General features: G+C 34.8%; 1 protein-coding gene across 3 annotated transcripts in view; it reads left to right on the forward strand.

Annotated features, from left to right (window-relative positions):
• Window positions 1-16,139, forward strand: part of WDR36 (WD repeat domain 36) — a 43,300-nt gene that overhangs the window by 23,145 nt on the left and 4,016 nt on the right. For all 3 annotated transcript variants that reach the window (XM_007094095.3, XM_042991188.1, XM_042991185.1), the window contains exons 15-22: window positions 128-236; window positions 2,499-2,578; window positions 8,453-8,560; window positions 10,615-10,712; window positions 11,109-11,254; window positions 13,543-13,662; window positions 13,840-13,921; window positions 15,579-15,766. In XM_007094095.3, coding sequence (XP_007094157.2) covers window positions 128-236; window positions 2,499-2,578; window positions 8,453-8,560; window positions 10,615-10,712; window positions 11,109-11,254; window positions 13,543-13,662; window positions 13,840-13,921; window positions 15,579-15,766 — 931 coding nt within the window. The remainder of the gene's footprint in view (window positions 1-127; window positions 237-2,498; window positions 2,579-8,452; window positions 8,561-10,614; window positions 10,713-11,108; window positions 11,255-13,542; window positions 13,663-13,839; window positions 13,922-15,578; window positions 15,767-16,139) is intronic.

Here is a 16,139-nt window from a genome sequence, read left to right on the forward strand (position 1 = left end):
AACAGAATTTTGTTTAATTTCCCCACAGGTATGCTTGATTATTAAAAAAAAATTAAAATGACTGTGAGATTTTAATGTGAAAGGTTTGTTGGTTTGTTTATTAAAACTGGTGTGTTTATCTTACTAGTGGCATTCTGGGACTTGCCTTGGATGACTTCTCCATTAGTGTTCTGGATATTGAAACTAGGAAGATTGTCAGAGAGTTTTCTGGACACCACGGCCAAATAAATGACCTGGTAAAACGAACTTTTGATGTTTAAATAAAACTTGACTAATTTCTGTTTCTGTTTAGGTTAAAATATATTAAAACTATTGCCCTTTAATAGAATTAAAGTTTTCATATGAGATATTCAAAATAATTTGGAAATTAATTTTCAAAGAATACAGTTTTAAAGAAAATTTAGAATATAAAGAAGTTAATGCCGTCAGATTGAAGTATAAATCTCAGAGTTCATCTTTTTCTCTTAAACTCTAAACAAGGCTAAAATATCCTTTGGAGAATAAATGATCTATTGAAACATAAGCATTTATGTATGGAAACCAATTTGACAATAAATTTCATATATTGGAAAAAAAAAAGAAACATAAGCATTTAGTATTAAACTAGGTTGAGAGAATTCATTTCTTATTTTCTGCATGCATAACAAATGAATAGTAGGGGACCTTGAATATCTGGTATCTGGTTTATTCTAGTTTAGTGTTATTTCTAGAGTTTAGATTTCTTAACTCTAAAAGAGTTTTAATCAGTAAAAATGTGTTTTGGCTTACTATTACGTTTTTATAGTGGGATATAAGATACAAAAAGTACTCTAGTTTGAAAAATATATATTGAGGCTATATTAAGTTTATATATTATTTTTCATCACTCATAGACATCTTGATTCACTTGAAAACAGGAAAAAATTAAAATCTGGGCTATTGAGTGGCAATTCCAACATCTATATTTATTTATCCATTCTTGTACCAAAAATCACCAGTTTATCCATTCCCTTAAAAATATAGGGGAAAAAGCCAGGAAATTGTGTTGTTCTGCAGATAGAAAATTGGCAACATAATTTGTTGTGTTATCATCTGTAGAAATGAGGGCAGGAGTGGAGTGATTTTGATGAAATTTTTTGATGCATTTTTAAAACCAGTCGGTGCCAGCTTGCCCTTTCTTTCTTTCTTTCCTTTTCAAGCCTTATTTTGAACTTGTATGTCTGGAATTTCTCCTACTCAGCAATAAATTATTCCTGTTCAGTTAAATCTGTGAGCATATAACACAGATTACCTATCAGAGTCATTTTCCTTGTCCTTAATGTACATGATTCTATAAATTGAACTCACTGTACCTTAAGGTTTGAGTTTTTGCTGTATCACTACAACCCAGTGAACAGATTGGAGTCCACTTATCCCAGTATCATCTGTTAATATGGATGGTGATAATCCCTGTGGTGTGTTTAAACTCCTGGATGAATAATCTACCATTATAAACATTAAAGTTTTTTTTTGGAGGGGGGGGTCTTCTTTCACATATGGCCTGATCTAAGCCTCACAACACTTATGTGCTACAGGAAAATGAGAGCTATTTATCCATTTATATCAACAGAAAAGATATAGCTTCTTTAAGGTGGCATAAGTAGTTTATTATTTACTTTTATTTTGCAATTCTAATTACCGTGGTCTTAAATTACATTTTGGAATTAAAACATCATTATAAAAGGATCTTTAACTGAAGCGACAAGTAAATAGAAGTTCTTGTGTAGTAACTTTAATATTTTAAGGGAGTTTGCATTCTTTTTTTTTTAATGTTTGTTTATTTGTGAGAGAGACACAGTGTGAGCAGGGGAGGAGCAGAGAGAGACAGAGACACAGAATCTGAAGCAGGCTGTAGGTTCTGAGCTTTCAGCACAGAGTCTGATGCAGGGCTCAAACACATAATCTGTGCGATCATGACCTGAGCCGAAGTCAGACGCCCAACCGATGCCCAACCAACTGAGCCACCCAGGCGCCCCAGGGCATTTGCATTCTTGTTTTCAAAATCATTTTGGACTCTAAGAAAGCCAGTCTAATATATAGATTCTTTAGTGAAATACAGGTTTTGTTTCTTTCACAGAACTTTATAACTGAAATTAGGCTAACAAAATATTTCATTGAATGTTCTCAGAATAGCAGTTTTATCCTGAAAATGATTGTAGTTATTTGTTAACTGTCTATAAATGTAGGTGGTTATGTAGTAAAAATTGAAAATTGGATGATACTGTTAATTTTTAAAACTTTTTATGATACATGTAAAAACCTAATTTTTATTTATATCCAAACAGTGGCATATAAGAAATGAATTTTTTTTCTATAAAATGCAGCAGTTTAAATTTTACTCAGACTTATTTTTTTATGAAGCCTGCATCTTGTTTTCATTCCTTGCATTCTTTAAGCTGTTAAATATACAGGCACAAATATACATACATAAATGCACACATGCATTAAATGTGTATTCTTGTTTTTCTTTTAATTTGAAGGCTTTCAGTCCTGATGGTCGTTGGTTAATAAGTGCTTCAATGGATTGCACTGTTAGAACTTGGGACCTTCCATCTGGGTGGTGAGTTTATTTTTAAACCCCTAACCTCTGTCAGAAGATTTCTCAGTCATCGTCTTTACATGTAACTTTTACCTATAGTTAATGGTTTGTGTGCCTTTTGAATGTGAATATATTTTGGGGATTTTTCTAGCCTTACTGTTAGATCAAAAACCTGTTTTTTGGGAGGGAGTAGTGCCATAAAAGATAATAGTGAGGAAAATGCAATCTCTCTTAGGTTTTCTGTACTTGCAAAATTGAGACATAGAAAGTGAGTTGAATAAACTTTAAGAAAGCTCATTTGACCTTTTTGATACTCGAAAATAGAGTTCAGACTTTAGGATTGGAAATTCTTATTTAGTGTCTTGTTGTTGTTGATATTGTGTTTAGTTAAAAGGTCGAAAACTCAACTTTACTTTTATATACTATGTATTTTCTGTCTCTGACATAATTCTTGTTTTGGATAATGTGTTTCTTAGAACTTGGGTAAAACCCAGCAGCATGCAGATGCAGAAATCCGTTTCGTAGATAGAAACTTGTTACAAAAACAGCATTTAAATTGAAAATTTACCTACTTCTGTTAAATAATTTGAACATTGGAGACCTACAGAGTGAGAGCAAGGGAGCTAGCTTTGTTGTTAAAAATTATGTAGGAATAGATACAATTTAAAATCATATCACTTAACAGAATTGCTTAGAGTATGAAAGTAGTGATGGAAACAATGAAGTATCTATTTTAACAGGAACATACTATAAGGTGGGGAAAAATGGGAAGGAAGCTGGCACTTTTTAAACCTCTGAAAAATTCCTAAATTAAGCTCTGTCCAATTGTACTTCCTCTTTTCTCAGGAATTGATAAGTTTATACCTGAAAGCAGTTTGACCTTTAGAAAGGAAAAACCCTGATAGACTCATTTCCCTTTAAGGTTGGTATAGGAATGAGGCACAGCTGTCCATCCAGCATACGCACCAGATTTGGAACATGCACAGCAAGAGTGTCTAAGGGGTCCAGCTCTAATAACTAGGAACCTTCTCTATAGGTGTGTCTCTCTTTCACTCAAAATATAGTGAAACAAAATCTAATTAGTTGGCTGTGTCTTGTAGCTTTTAAAAGTTCACTTAAAGTTTGTACTTCCTTAATTTTTAAAAACTCCTTTTTTGAAGGCTACATTAGAAATATTGGTTGTGCTCTTCAGACTTTCACAATCTTCTAAAAATTAACAATATAATTAAATTGCCTTACAGTAGGAAAGTTGTACAAGGTATACACCTTTTTAGTTTCAGTTCATATTAGATGGGAGAGATGGGTTAATGTTGAATAGTACTAAACCGGCAAAATATTTTTTAAAAGTGGTAAGGGGCACCTGGGTGGCTCAGTTGGTTAAGCAATTGGCTCTTGATTTCAGCTCAGGTCATGGTCTCACGGTTTGTGGGTCAAACCATGGAGCCCCACATCAGGCTCCATGCTGACAATGCAGATCCTGCTTGTCCTCTTGATCTTCTTGATCCTCTCTTTCCCTTTCTCTCTGCCCCTCCCCCACTCTCTCTCTCTCACTTTCAGAATAAATAAATTAAAAAAATAAAAGTGGTAAACACGGGGTGCCTGGGCAGCTCAGTCGGTTAAGCTTCTGACTTTGGCTCAGGTCATGATCTCGGAGCTTGTGAGTTCGAGCCCCGCTTTGGGCTCTGTGCTCACGGTTCAGAGCCTGGAGACTGCATCGCATTCTGTCTTCTTCTTGACCTGCCCCTCCCTCACTGACGCTCTGTCTCTTTCTCTTTCTCTCTCTCTCTCTCTCAAAAATAAACAAACAAACAATAAATAAATAGTGATAAACTTATGTTTGGAATGTAAGAATTAGGTTCTTAAACCAGCATTCAAAGCTACCAGTCTTTGACTCAACGTTTACCCTTTTTGCTAAATTTCTTATTTCAGTAAAAAGTTGAATGGATTTAAATCTGACCGGTTTTCAACTCTGATACCTTATTTTTAGATGAACCGTGAGACATATTAAGTGAATACAGAGGGAAGCTGGGAGAAACAAATGGGCAAGAAATGAGTCAGTCATGTAAGGATTGTTAAAAGAAAATCTAATAATTTCTACCCTGATTGGACCAAAGTATATTTTAATAAAGAAAACCATAAATACTTACTTGGTTCAGCTATGAGGCACAGTGAATGAGAAAGCTTGAAAAGCAATGTCAAACAGCTGCTGCTGCCTGATTGCAGCTAAGCTGACTTTCATATGTGCTTGTATTTCCATCTTCCTTCATATCCTAATAGCTGTAGGTACTGCTACTGTTATTAGTCCCATTTTACAAATGAGGAAATGGAGGCTCAGAGAGAAGTCATTTACCCAAGGTTGCATAGTTTGTAAGTGACATTTTGCTGTAATAAACACAGAAGAAAGAAACAGATTTCCCAATAATTGTGATATCAACTTTGCCTAGATGTGTCATGCTCTGGGGATGAATTGATTTTGTAGAGATAATAAGGAAGTGAGGATCAGTATTTCATTTTACAACCCTAGGTAACTTTTGGATATTCCTAGTTCTTTGCTCAATAAGCAGTTTCATCATTTACACAACATGTTAAATTTTTTTTTTTTAATTTTTTTTTTTTTAACGTTTATTTATTTTTGAGACAGAGAGAGACAGAGCATGAACAGGAGAGGGTCAGAGAGAGGGAGACACAGAATCTGAAACGGGCTCCAGGCTCTGAGCTGTTAGCACAGAGCCCGACGCAGGGCTCGAACTCACGGACCGCGAGATCGTGACCTGAGCCGAAGTCGGCCGCTTAACCAACTGAGCCACCCAGGCGCCCCACAACATGTTAAATATTTAAACAATGAATTGACTTACGGTCTGAAGAGTGAAAGTATGGGCAAACCTTTGGGCGTGGTAACATACATGTGTATCCATCTGCAGTACCTATCTAAAGTAAATTGCATACGTTCTGAACTGTTTTCTGTAAAATGTTTTTAAAGTGCTGAAAATTTCCTTGTGTTTATAGGATTCTCAGAGAAGTAGAGTTGAAATTTTTTTCTCTGAAATTATCTGGCATCCACTACTTATTTCTGGTTGTTTTTCATCTATTAGAAATTCAGATTGAACCCCTTTGGGGTGAGGAAAATATAAAAGTAAATAGTTAATAGAATTTTACATTTTGTTCTTTCTCACCCTCTGACCCCTGCTCTCTGTGGAGCATTACACGAAAATAGTTGGAATACAACATTGTTTTGCATTTCTCACTGAGGCAAAAACCATCCCTTTTGTTTCTATTCTTTAAGGTCCTTTTGTAAGGTAATTCTGTCCCTTTGGATATTGAACAGTTAGATGCTGTCTGCATTTGCTCAGAATATAATTGGAAATTACTTACTGTTAACCTGTATATGCAAGTCTCTGTGCTTGAAAATCTGATCCCTTAAAGTTTTATTAATGTTTGCTCAAAAAAAATTATAATTTACCTGGGGCTTTTCATTTTGTGGGATTAGCAGAAGACAGTGTGGTGATAGTTAGGTCTGAGATTAAGCCTGTACACTTATGCTTTATGAACTAAGGTGGCAGTGTAAAATACACTGTGTATGTGGAAACCACCTTTCTTTAATTTGATGCTTTTACATAATGGAGAGCCATTCCACCCACACATAACAGCTGTGGAAGTCAAGTTGCACAGTGAATTCGACAAAATATAGTATCAAGTAACATAACTTTGCTCAAGCATTAGATTCTCTTTTTAACAGATTCTAAATGTGTTAGGAAGTTTCACTCCTCATATAACTTTTAAAGAGCAAGTATTGATCAAGAAAGAAGAAATAGTAAGATCTGAAATTGTTGTGTTTAGGTTTAATCTTCATCTGTATGTGCTGAGATAATGTTTCCGTCTGGGTTGTTGGCATTAAGTGAATTACCATAAATAATTTGTCTCTGGTATATAATAAGTGTTTAGCAAATGTTTCCTTTCTCCCACGTCCCCTTGATCGAAGAACAGCCATTTTTGTAAGCTTCCAAAGTAGGTTTAAACAGAAATCAGACAGGTTATTACTCATCCTTGTCCCCTGTAACTAAGAATTAAACAGCAGTCATTGTCCTGAGCACACTTTGTTGTGTGTTTGTCTTCATTGCTCCTAATTTTAGTTTTGTTTTCCTATTTTGCATTCATTATTTAAACTTTATATTTTCAATCACTCTGAGCAAATTAAGAAAGAGATTTTATCATGAAAAAGTCACTTAATGTCGCCACTGGAGAGTCTTCATTTACATTTGAGCTGCTTAGAGTATGTTCCATGCATCACCAGTGTAGGCATCCTCTGGGTCTGTATATTGCTATCTAGCTGTTTATTGTATCTTTAGTTTCAGTAGTAGTTTTACTGAGTTGATAGTGATTAAGTGTTCAGACTCTTTGGGTGACAATCTTTGGCTCAGTTGCTTTCTATCTTGAGCACATTTTTAAATCTTACTGGGCTTTATTTTTCTGATCTGTATAGTAAGGACAGATCTGCCTTAGAGGGTTGTGAGGATTAAATTGAGTAGACTTAAGTGCTCAGAGTACTTTCTAACATGGAGCGCTAAAAAAGTGTTAATTGCTATTATTTTTTAATTTGTTTTATTTAATGTGGGTTTGAAACTTCAGTTATTTTGCTGTCCCTTCTCATGGATAATGTATTGGCTTTAGTGAATAAAGTAGTATTTAAAACAGCCATGAATAAAACCAGTATGCTTCTCTTAAAGTATAAAAAGTGTTCACACTCAGCCAGTGTAAGAAGCCTCTACTGCAAGATGCCAATGGGTTAGACCTTTCTGCTCCCTAGATCCCCTTGTGTTACTTCCTGCCACCATCATTCTAGTTCAGCTCTTTATTGCTTGGTTAGGTGACTGCGACCATAATCTCACTATATACTTCCTGTTCACATATCTTGTACATTCTGATGGCACATTTTGTTATGAAAGTGAAGATCACACCAATATCTGCTCAAAAGCCTTTAGTGATTTTTCCTTTGATTAAAAGATAAAAAGCAAACCCAGATGTATGGTATTCAAGGTGCTGTACGCAGCCTTATGCTTATGCACTTGCTAATTTATCAAACTACTTCTCACTTACACCCAATTGTATTTTGACCTCACTTTGACCTCCCCATTTCCCTCAGCCAGGAAATACTTTACCAACGGCATCCATTGAAATCCTGTTCATTTGTAAGGCTCATCTCAGTCACTTTGTTCTCTGAGGATCCTGTTCTGTGTCTCCTGCCTGTGTGTAATTGCTTCCTCTCCCTCCCCAACTTTTCAACTCCTCCAGCATTTTAAAGTTGTGAGACTGGGTTCCATAAGCTCTGTAAGGCTTTGTGGTTATGCTCTGTAGACTGAATTTTCATGTTTCATGTATAGCATAGTTACCTATTAGAAAAATAGGTAGACTTGCACAAAAATTATTCCGTTACTGTTTCTTAATCTTATTCACAGCCATTTCATTATTTCCTTTGGTTGCTTAAGCCTTTTTAAAATTTCACTGAAATAACAAAAATACAGGAGAGTACTGGTAATAAGACTTACTTTAAATGTGTTACGTCTTCAGAATTTGTCCCCAAGTCAGTCTACCAAAGTGGCTTTCCAGAAGAAGAGAGCATTTCCTCTAGTATTTTCCCTGTTGTTGAAGCTCTTTCTCTAGTTAATTGGTCTATTTAGGGTTCTAGGTCTTTCTCGTTAAGAGAGATTATTTTCACATATTAACGTATTTCACAAAGCTCTTTGTTAGTGATGGCTTTCTTGTGTTGATTTGTAGAAATAAAACATGAATATTTTCTTCATCTTTCATACCTTGTTCTTTTAGCAAAAATATATTTTGCGAGTTATGTCATTTTTTGGTATTTGTTAAAATACTTTAACATTATAATTCATTTTATAGCCTTATAGACAGCTTTTTGTTGGACTCTGCTCCTCTCAATGTTACTATGTCCCCTACTGGAGACTTTCTGGCTACTTCCCACGTAGACCACCTTGGAATTTATCTTTGGTAAGTTCTTATATACATTTCTGTTCTGGGTAGGGAAGAGGATGATGATACGGTCAGAAAATCATAGTTGCTAACATTGCCATTTAGGTTTTTGTTTTTGTTTTTGTTTTAATTTATAAAATGGAAATTTCACATAAACAGTTAATTCACCATGAGTATATTTAACATCTACTTGATAATTTAGATAGCTTTGCTTCAGTGTGTATTCTAAACCACAGGACTGATTTTTAGTTATATTTGGTTTTTATTTGCAGAAAGGATAACTGAGTTTTAAAATTTAAAAGGCCTCGTCTGGCCTTCCTGCCACAGCCCTACTACCACTTTATGACTTTAGCCAACTTCTCAACTCAGCCTACTTTGTCTGCAAAATAAGGCATAAGTATGGGCAGAATGCTTTCTAAGATTCATTCTAGTTACATAACTCTTCATAACCATGAAATGGTATTTATGATGATCTTCCAACTCCATTATGATGAACATGTAAGAGTTCAAAATAAAGGTCCATCATCTGAGTCTAGAAAAGTTTTATCTGCTCCTGAATTTAGTTGTATAATTCCTTTAACTCTTACTATTAAGGAAGAGAAAAAAATTGATCCCTTTTCTAATTATAAAATTTTATAACTGGATTTTTAGGATATGAAAATAAATTCAATATATAATAGAAATAGACTCTGGCCACCTTAACATGCAGATTGGAATATCTCCTGGAATCTAAGAAGCTTGAATAATCAAGACAAGAAAATAGTAGAATACCTATTGGACCTCAGCAGGAGTATATAGTGTCACGCTTAATATAACTCAGAATCTGATACTCTCAATTATTATTATTATTTTTTATTATTTATTTTTGAGAGAGAGACAGAGGGGCAGAGAGAGAAGGAGACACAGAATCCAAAGCAGGCTTCAGGGTCCAAGCTGTCAGCACAGAGCCCTATGCGAGGCCTGAACCCACGGACTGTGAGCTGAAGTCAGACACTTAACCAACTGAGCTACCCAGGTGCCCCTGATAGTCCCAATTATTATATTATATTCCAGATTTATAATGTATGGGGAAGAGAATCTGATTAGCCCTTTGGGGGAGGTATCTTGGATTAGTCATCCAAGGCTATGGTGCAGGGTCAAGTAGCAGAACCATGATCACTTTAGAGGACCGTTCTACAGAAGGGAAAGACCATGACTGTTACAGCATATTTGCTGTCTGACTTAACTTGAGTCCATCTTTCCTTTAGTTATGATTTCCCGAAATGGAGGTGCCTGGGTGGCTCAATGGGTTGAGTGTCCGGCTTCGGCTCAGGTCGTGATCTCACAGTCCGTGAGTTCAAGCCCTATGTTGGGCTCTGTGCTGACAGCTAGGAGCCTGGAGCCTGCTTTGGATTCTGTGTCTCCCTTTCTCTCTCTCTGCCCCTCTCCCACTCATGCTCTGTCTCTCAAAAGAAATAAATGTTAACAAATTTAAAAAAAAAAGACTTTCTTAAAAAAAAAATGATTTCCCTAAATGAAGGTTGCCATTTGTCAAAACAATTTAAATGTTTGGAGGTTATGTTATCTTATGCAAGTATTCATTACTGATCTCTCAAATACTTTTCGTACTATATTAAAATAAAGACTCCATGGGGTGGCTCAGTCAGTTGAGTGTCTGACTCTTGATTTCAGCTCAGATCGTGATCTCATGGTTTATGGGATCAAGCCCTGCACCACTCTGTGCTATCAGCACAGAGCCTGTTTGGGATTCTCTTTCTCTCCCTCTCTCTCCACCCCATCCCCACATTTGCTCTCTCTCTCGCTCTCTCTGTGTCTCTCTCAAATAAATAAAAACTGTAAAAAAATAAAGATTCCATTAATAAATAAAGTTTATGCACAGCTCTCTAGCGATGACATTTATGACCTGAATCAAGGCATTTTCAAATTAATACTATCTGAAATTTTTTTTCTACTTATAAGTGATTGGAACCAAGCTGAATTCAAGATTGCAGAGATTATTAATGACCAGTAATTGAAGTTTTTCTGGAAAAACTTAAAAGTCTTAAAATATTGTTTATATTTTTATTTCTCAGGTCCAATGTTTCACTGTATTCAGTTGTTTCACTACGCCCACTTCCCACAGATTATGTTCCTTCAGTAGTGATGCTTCCTGGTACTTGTCAAACCCAAGGTAATCACAACATAGTAAAATAATTTTTGAAATGTAATCTCATAAACCTAACATGGGGGATATTACTACTGAAGGCAAAGTTTAATGCATTGAATCAAAGTATTTTCCAACTGATAGGAAATATTTTTAAAGACGCCATGAATTAATGCAAAAATATAATTTGTGGTATTGATAAGATATTAATAGTATACCAGTGGAGAAATGTTTTGTTTCTGGTGATGGGAATTGTAGATAATATGACAAGATGAGGAAGTAAAAGTAAATAGAGTTTTTAAGGCTATATTGAGTAAGCATGTTATGAAATACAAATGGATTTGGAATAAATTAAGTTGCTTTTATATGATAAAAATCTCATTCTGCATTAATATGTTTCACCTGAAATTTTTTTGTTTTAAGATGTGGAATTATCAGAAGAAACCATAGAACCAAGTGATGAAATGATAGAGTATGATTCCCCAGAACAGTTGAATGAGCAGTTGGTGACTCTGTCACTCCTCCCTGAATCACGGTGGAAAAACCTTCTTAATCTTGATGTTATTAAGGTAATGCTGTAGTACACTTAATACTGGTTCCTAAAGACACATTCCAGAAGCATTTTCTTTAGTAGAGATAGCTTCTTCTACTTGGAGGGTTTCAGGAGGAGCAGTTAATGCCTAAGGTAGTAGAGCATACCATTTAGTTGAATGCTGTTGGATCCAGTGATTATCACAAGATTCTTTCTCTATTGAAATTGACTTTCAGAGCACTGAGCAGACCTTTTGATATAGCAGAAGTACAGCCTGGAACTACAGAGCCATTAGAAGTTGGATGTTTTAAATCTAACCTAATAAACTACTTTTTTTAACTTCTAAAATGAGAAAAAAAATTGCTATCATGATGTGTGATATTTCTGTTGCTAGGCGTTTGAGTACTAGAAGACTTTCTCTGGTCTTTTAATTAAGCTTCAGCTTCCCTTTGCCATTCTATACCTTACTCTGTCAGCTCCAAGAAGACCTTCACAGTTTGCTGTGTTAAGTGCAGGCACATAAATTAATATGAACTAAGTACTGGATAATATCCCAAGGACAACAGCAGTGAAAAAAAACCCAACAAACCTAGCTCCTTTGTCCTTGAGAAATTTATAATTTTATATGAAAAATGGATGATTATGGCATAAATTAGTGTTTTTCAAAGCATATTTTCTGGCCCCCATTTGTGAGTAGCAAAAATAATTAAAAGGAATAGACTAGAAAACTTCAAAGGTTATCATCTGATAATAAAGGTAAGTGTTTATGAACGTCTTACATGTCTTATGAGCATTAGAAAGTGTAAGAACACTTACGTAGATAACTATGACAAGGTATGGTAAGTATTTTTATAACTGATTACTTAGCACCAGAAAAGACGTGTATCTTGGGTAAGAAAAGAGTTTTCATGTGTTAATTTTCCTCACAGAAGGTATGTTATGTAGGAACATAGTTGTGAAAAATCTCTATGATGTTATCCAGTGTGTCAGCTATAAAGGCAGTACTTTATGGAATAGCTTTAAAAGCAATGCATTAAAAAGGACAAGTAGGTTAGTGTGAAGGGTGCAGTCAGAATAATGCCCAATTAATTGAACTAAGATTTTGGACTACTCTGTTGCTTGCTTAGATACAGTTTTGTTTTAGAAACCAAGTGAATAATCTTTATGGTAGAAATATGCTAACATCTCCAATATTTTTATTTTTTTACTGAATGAAAGAAATTAGAATTTTATCTTATGGGTAACTTTTCTCCTTTTGGTTTTCCTTATGAGACTGTTTCCAGTGCTCCCTGTGGAGCACTTGCAAAAGGATTTTTGTTCTTATTTACAGCTCAGTGACTCTCTCCCTTCCAACTCAAGAACAGCAAGTTACAAGGGTAACTGTGACTCTTACTAGAGTCTCCACCATCCCTAAGAAGGGCTGTGCGTATGCTACAGTTGGCAGTCCCTTGTCCTGCTTTCATGTAGTAACTTTCTTTTTTGCTGTGCCTCCACAAGGCCACAAGTATCCTTGGTTTTCTTTCAAAAAACGAATCTCTCTAGGGTCACAGAGCTCCTAGAGAATGGAGGAATGATGTAAGGTAAAATTGTGAGACTTTTATTGGGCAGTTTACCACAGAAAGGCCCTTTCATCAGATGCTCTTGAGGTAGTGATGTGTAGCCTGTGGTCACCAAAACTAAGTTCTGTCAGTGGGAATTCCAATGGAGGTTTTCCTGATAGGATTTTACTAACACTTGTAATAATTTGTAAATGAGCACTATTGTTCTCTTGCTTCTTAAAGACTCAAAGTAAGGGAAAATCAGTAGAAATTTTAACAAACTAGAAGAATCAGGGCTATATTCTTCACAAAATTTTATCAAATTATTTCTAATGGCAAAGTCTACCTTTGGCTCCACATTTCTTCTGGAGAAAAAAAAAAAAACTTGAGAAACTGTTGAGCGTTTATGTAAGTTTTGCTTTCTAGCCCATTTTGCGAAAAAGGTTTTAGAAGTTCAGAATTATTTGATTGTTATTTCTTCACCTAAATATTCATGTAAATCATGTTGGAGGAAAAAGAGAGTTCATAGAGCTTCTCATGAACCGTGTCATTTTTCTTCTGCCTTACCAGCAAAGGTATTGGAGGCCTGCCTTGAGACTCCAGTTTAAAGATATCTGTAATATTGGTCGGTTGGGATTTTATTTTGGCATTCAAATTTGAAAATGTTTTGTTCTTTTATTTTACTTTTTGCACTTTGTTTTAAAATTGTTTGGAATTAAACATTAGAAACTTTTGTCACAATAATTACTTCATAGTCTTTTCCCCTTTCTGATTTTCTTTTAATCAGAAAAAGAATAAACCAAAGGAACCACCCAAAGTACCCAAATCAGCACCATTTTTTATTCCAACAATTCCTGGCCTTGTACCCAGATATGCTGCACCTGAACAAAATAATGATCCCCATCAGGTAAAAACCAAATTGGAACATTCTAAGTATATGGGGTGTGTTTTGTGTTGTGCATTTGTAGTTCTTTGTCAAGACCTAATTTTACAAAGTACATTAATGATAGCTTTTAATTATAAGGTATAATTTTTTTTGTTGCATTTGCATTCTTGGAATAATGTGCATTTGTTTTTCTTTAAGTCTAAAGTGGTGAATCTTGGAATTTTGGCTCAAAAATCAGATTTCTGCTTGAAACTTGAAGAAGGACTGGTAAATAATAAATGTAAGTTAAATTGTGAAATCTTTTACCAAGTATCACCAACATATTATACTTTGTGTGAAGAGAAATTGAATGAAATATTAGCAGATTTTTCAGTAGCTGAAAGAACATAGTAAAAACTTAAAAAAGATCAAAATTTTGATTTTATTATGAAATAATGTTAGCTTTTGTATCGTTATATTTTTAACAAGTGACACTGAACTCAGATGAATGTCAATATTATAATATTTTGAGAACCTCTCATACTTTCTGTATGGAAATTAGTGGGCTCCCCCCCATCTCTTGCTTTTGTTTTTATTTACAAATACAGTTTGTAATATGGCAGACTTTTGTCTCAGTTGATTTTTAGATCTTCCCAAATTTTCCCATTAAAAAGTAATTTTAAAATTTATTTATTGTACTAATAGATTTAAATTTTGAAAGATACAGTTTGTAGCTAACGGTAAGAACTATAATTTTAAAAAAGATCTATAAGTGATAAACAGACAGTTACTCTCCTGTTTGATTTATCCTCTTGTTTTTTGGATCCAAATGCTTTGTTTTTATACCAGTATCACTTGAATCCACATTGGTGAAAAGTCAAATAATGCCACTGATGGGCCATTGCAGATGACTGAGGAATAGCAGAATCATAAAAGGAGTAACTTGTTATATGGGGGTGCACAAGGAAGAAGATACTATCATTTAGTATCTACTGGAAGACAGAAAATAAAATTTATTAGACTTTTGTCATTAGTGTCATTCCCTTTCTAAAAGCTAAAAGCATAATCATTGCCATTGTAATATCAAATGCTTGTTGTAAAAATAGTTGTAAGTATATAGAATATATATTCATAGGATGCATATAAAAATCAGTGCTGGGCACCTGTGTGGCTCAGTCAGTTAAGCATGTAATTCTTGATTTCGGCTCAGGTTGTGATCTCACAGTACCTGAGTTCAAACCCCATTCCTGGCTCTGCACTGACAGCGCAGAGCTTGCTTGAGATTCTCTCTTTCTCTGCCCCTCCCCTGCCCGTGTTCTCTCTATATATCAAAATAAATAAATAAACATTTAAGAAAACAGCAACAAGAAACAAGAATCCTTAAATCTAGAGAAAAGGTATCAATTTGGGATGGGTAAGAATGAGGTGTAGAGTCTTTCCCCTTTTATATATTTCTGTATTGTTAGTGTTTCATAATGATCATATGGTACTTTAAAGTTTTTTGTAACAATAAAAGGAAAGAAAAATAAATTCCCCCACCTCATCCTGTTCTCAGTGCAACTACTGTTAATAATTTGGTATGTACCTTATAGCCTTTTTATATTTGGATTTGTCTTGATTGATATGTGACCATCTGATTGTTGTAAGACCATCTTGAAGTGTCTGTTGCTAGGTATTGATTAGATTTTCTTAAACAGCAGGGAAAAACAAACTTACTAAGATGCAAAAAGTTTAGTGTTTTTAGTATTTTTATTGTACTAAACTGATTGCTCTCATCATTTGTACTAATTATTACTTAATTTGGGGTTCATTCTGTGATTTAACAGGAAAAAATAAAGCCACAGGAAGAATTTCCTGTGCAATTTAAATATATGTAGCTTGGGTATGAAATGAAGCTATAGTTTCCTAAGTGAGGTGATTGTAAGTAGTAATGGGATTCTTTTTAAAACTTAATGCAGATGAAGCTGCTCTTAACCTTCTGAAAGAATTAGGCCCATCAGGAATTGAAACAGAGCTGCGCAGCTTGTCTCCTGACTGTGGTGGGTCTATAGAAGTGATGCAGAGCTTCTTAAAAATGATCGGGATGATGTTGGACAGGAAGCGTGATTTTGAGTTAGCCCAGGCATATCTTGCATTGTTTCTAAAGGTAAGTCTGATGTAAGACAGTACTTCTCAGCTCGCCTTCCTCTAGGGTAGTACTGTCTGATAGAATTTTCTGCAAGGATGACAGTGTTTTATTCTGCATTGTCCAACATGGCAGCCACTTGGAGCTTTTGGCTATTGAGCACTTGAAATGTGGCTAATGAAAGTAAGATACCAGATTTCTTATTTTATAGAGATTTAATTAATTTAAGTTTAAATAGCTGTGTGTACTGTTGGACAGCTGGACAGCACAACTCTGTAGTCTTTTCTTTTACTTAGCACAATTTTGACTCATCCACCTAACTTTTCTGTGTCCTCCATTTGAGTCAGTATATTGAAATGTTAACTTTTTCAAGTCATCACATTTTGGCAGTTTT

This window comes from Panthera tigris, chromosome A1, assembly GCF_018350195.1.
Source record: "Panthera tigris isolate Pti1 chromosome A1, P.tigris_Pti1_mat1.1, whole genome shotgun sequence".
Classification (NCBI taxonomy): Eukaryota; Metazoa; Chordata; class Mammalia; order Carnivora; family Felidae; genus Panthera; species Panthera tigris.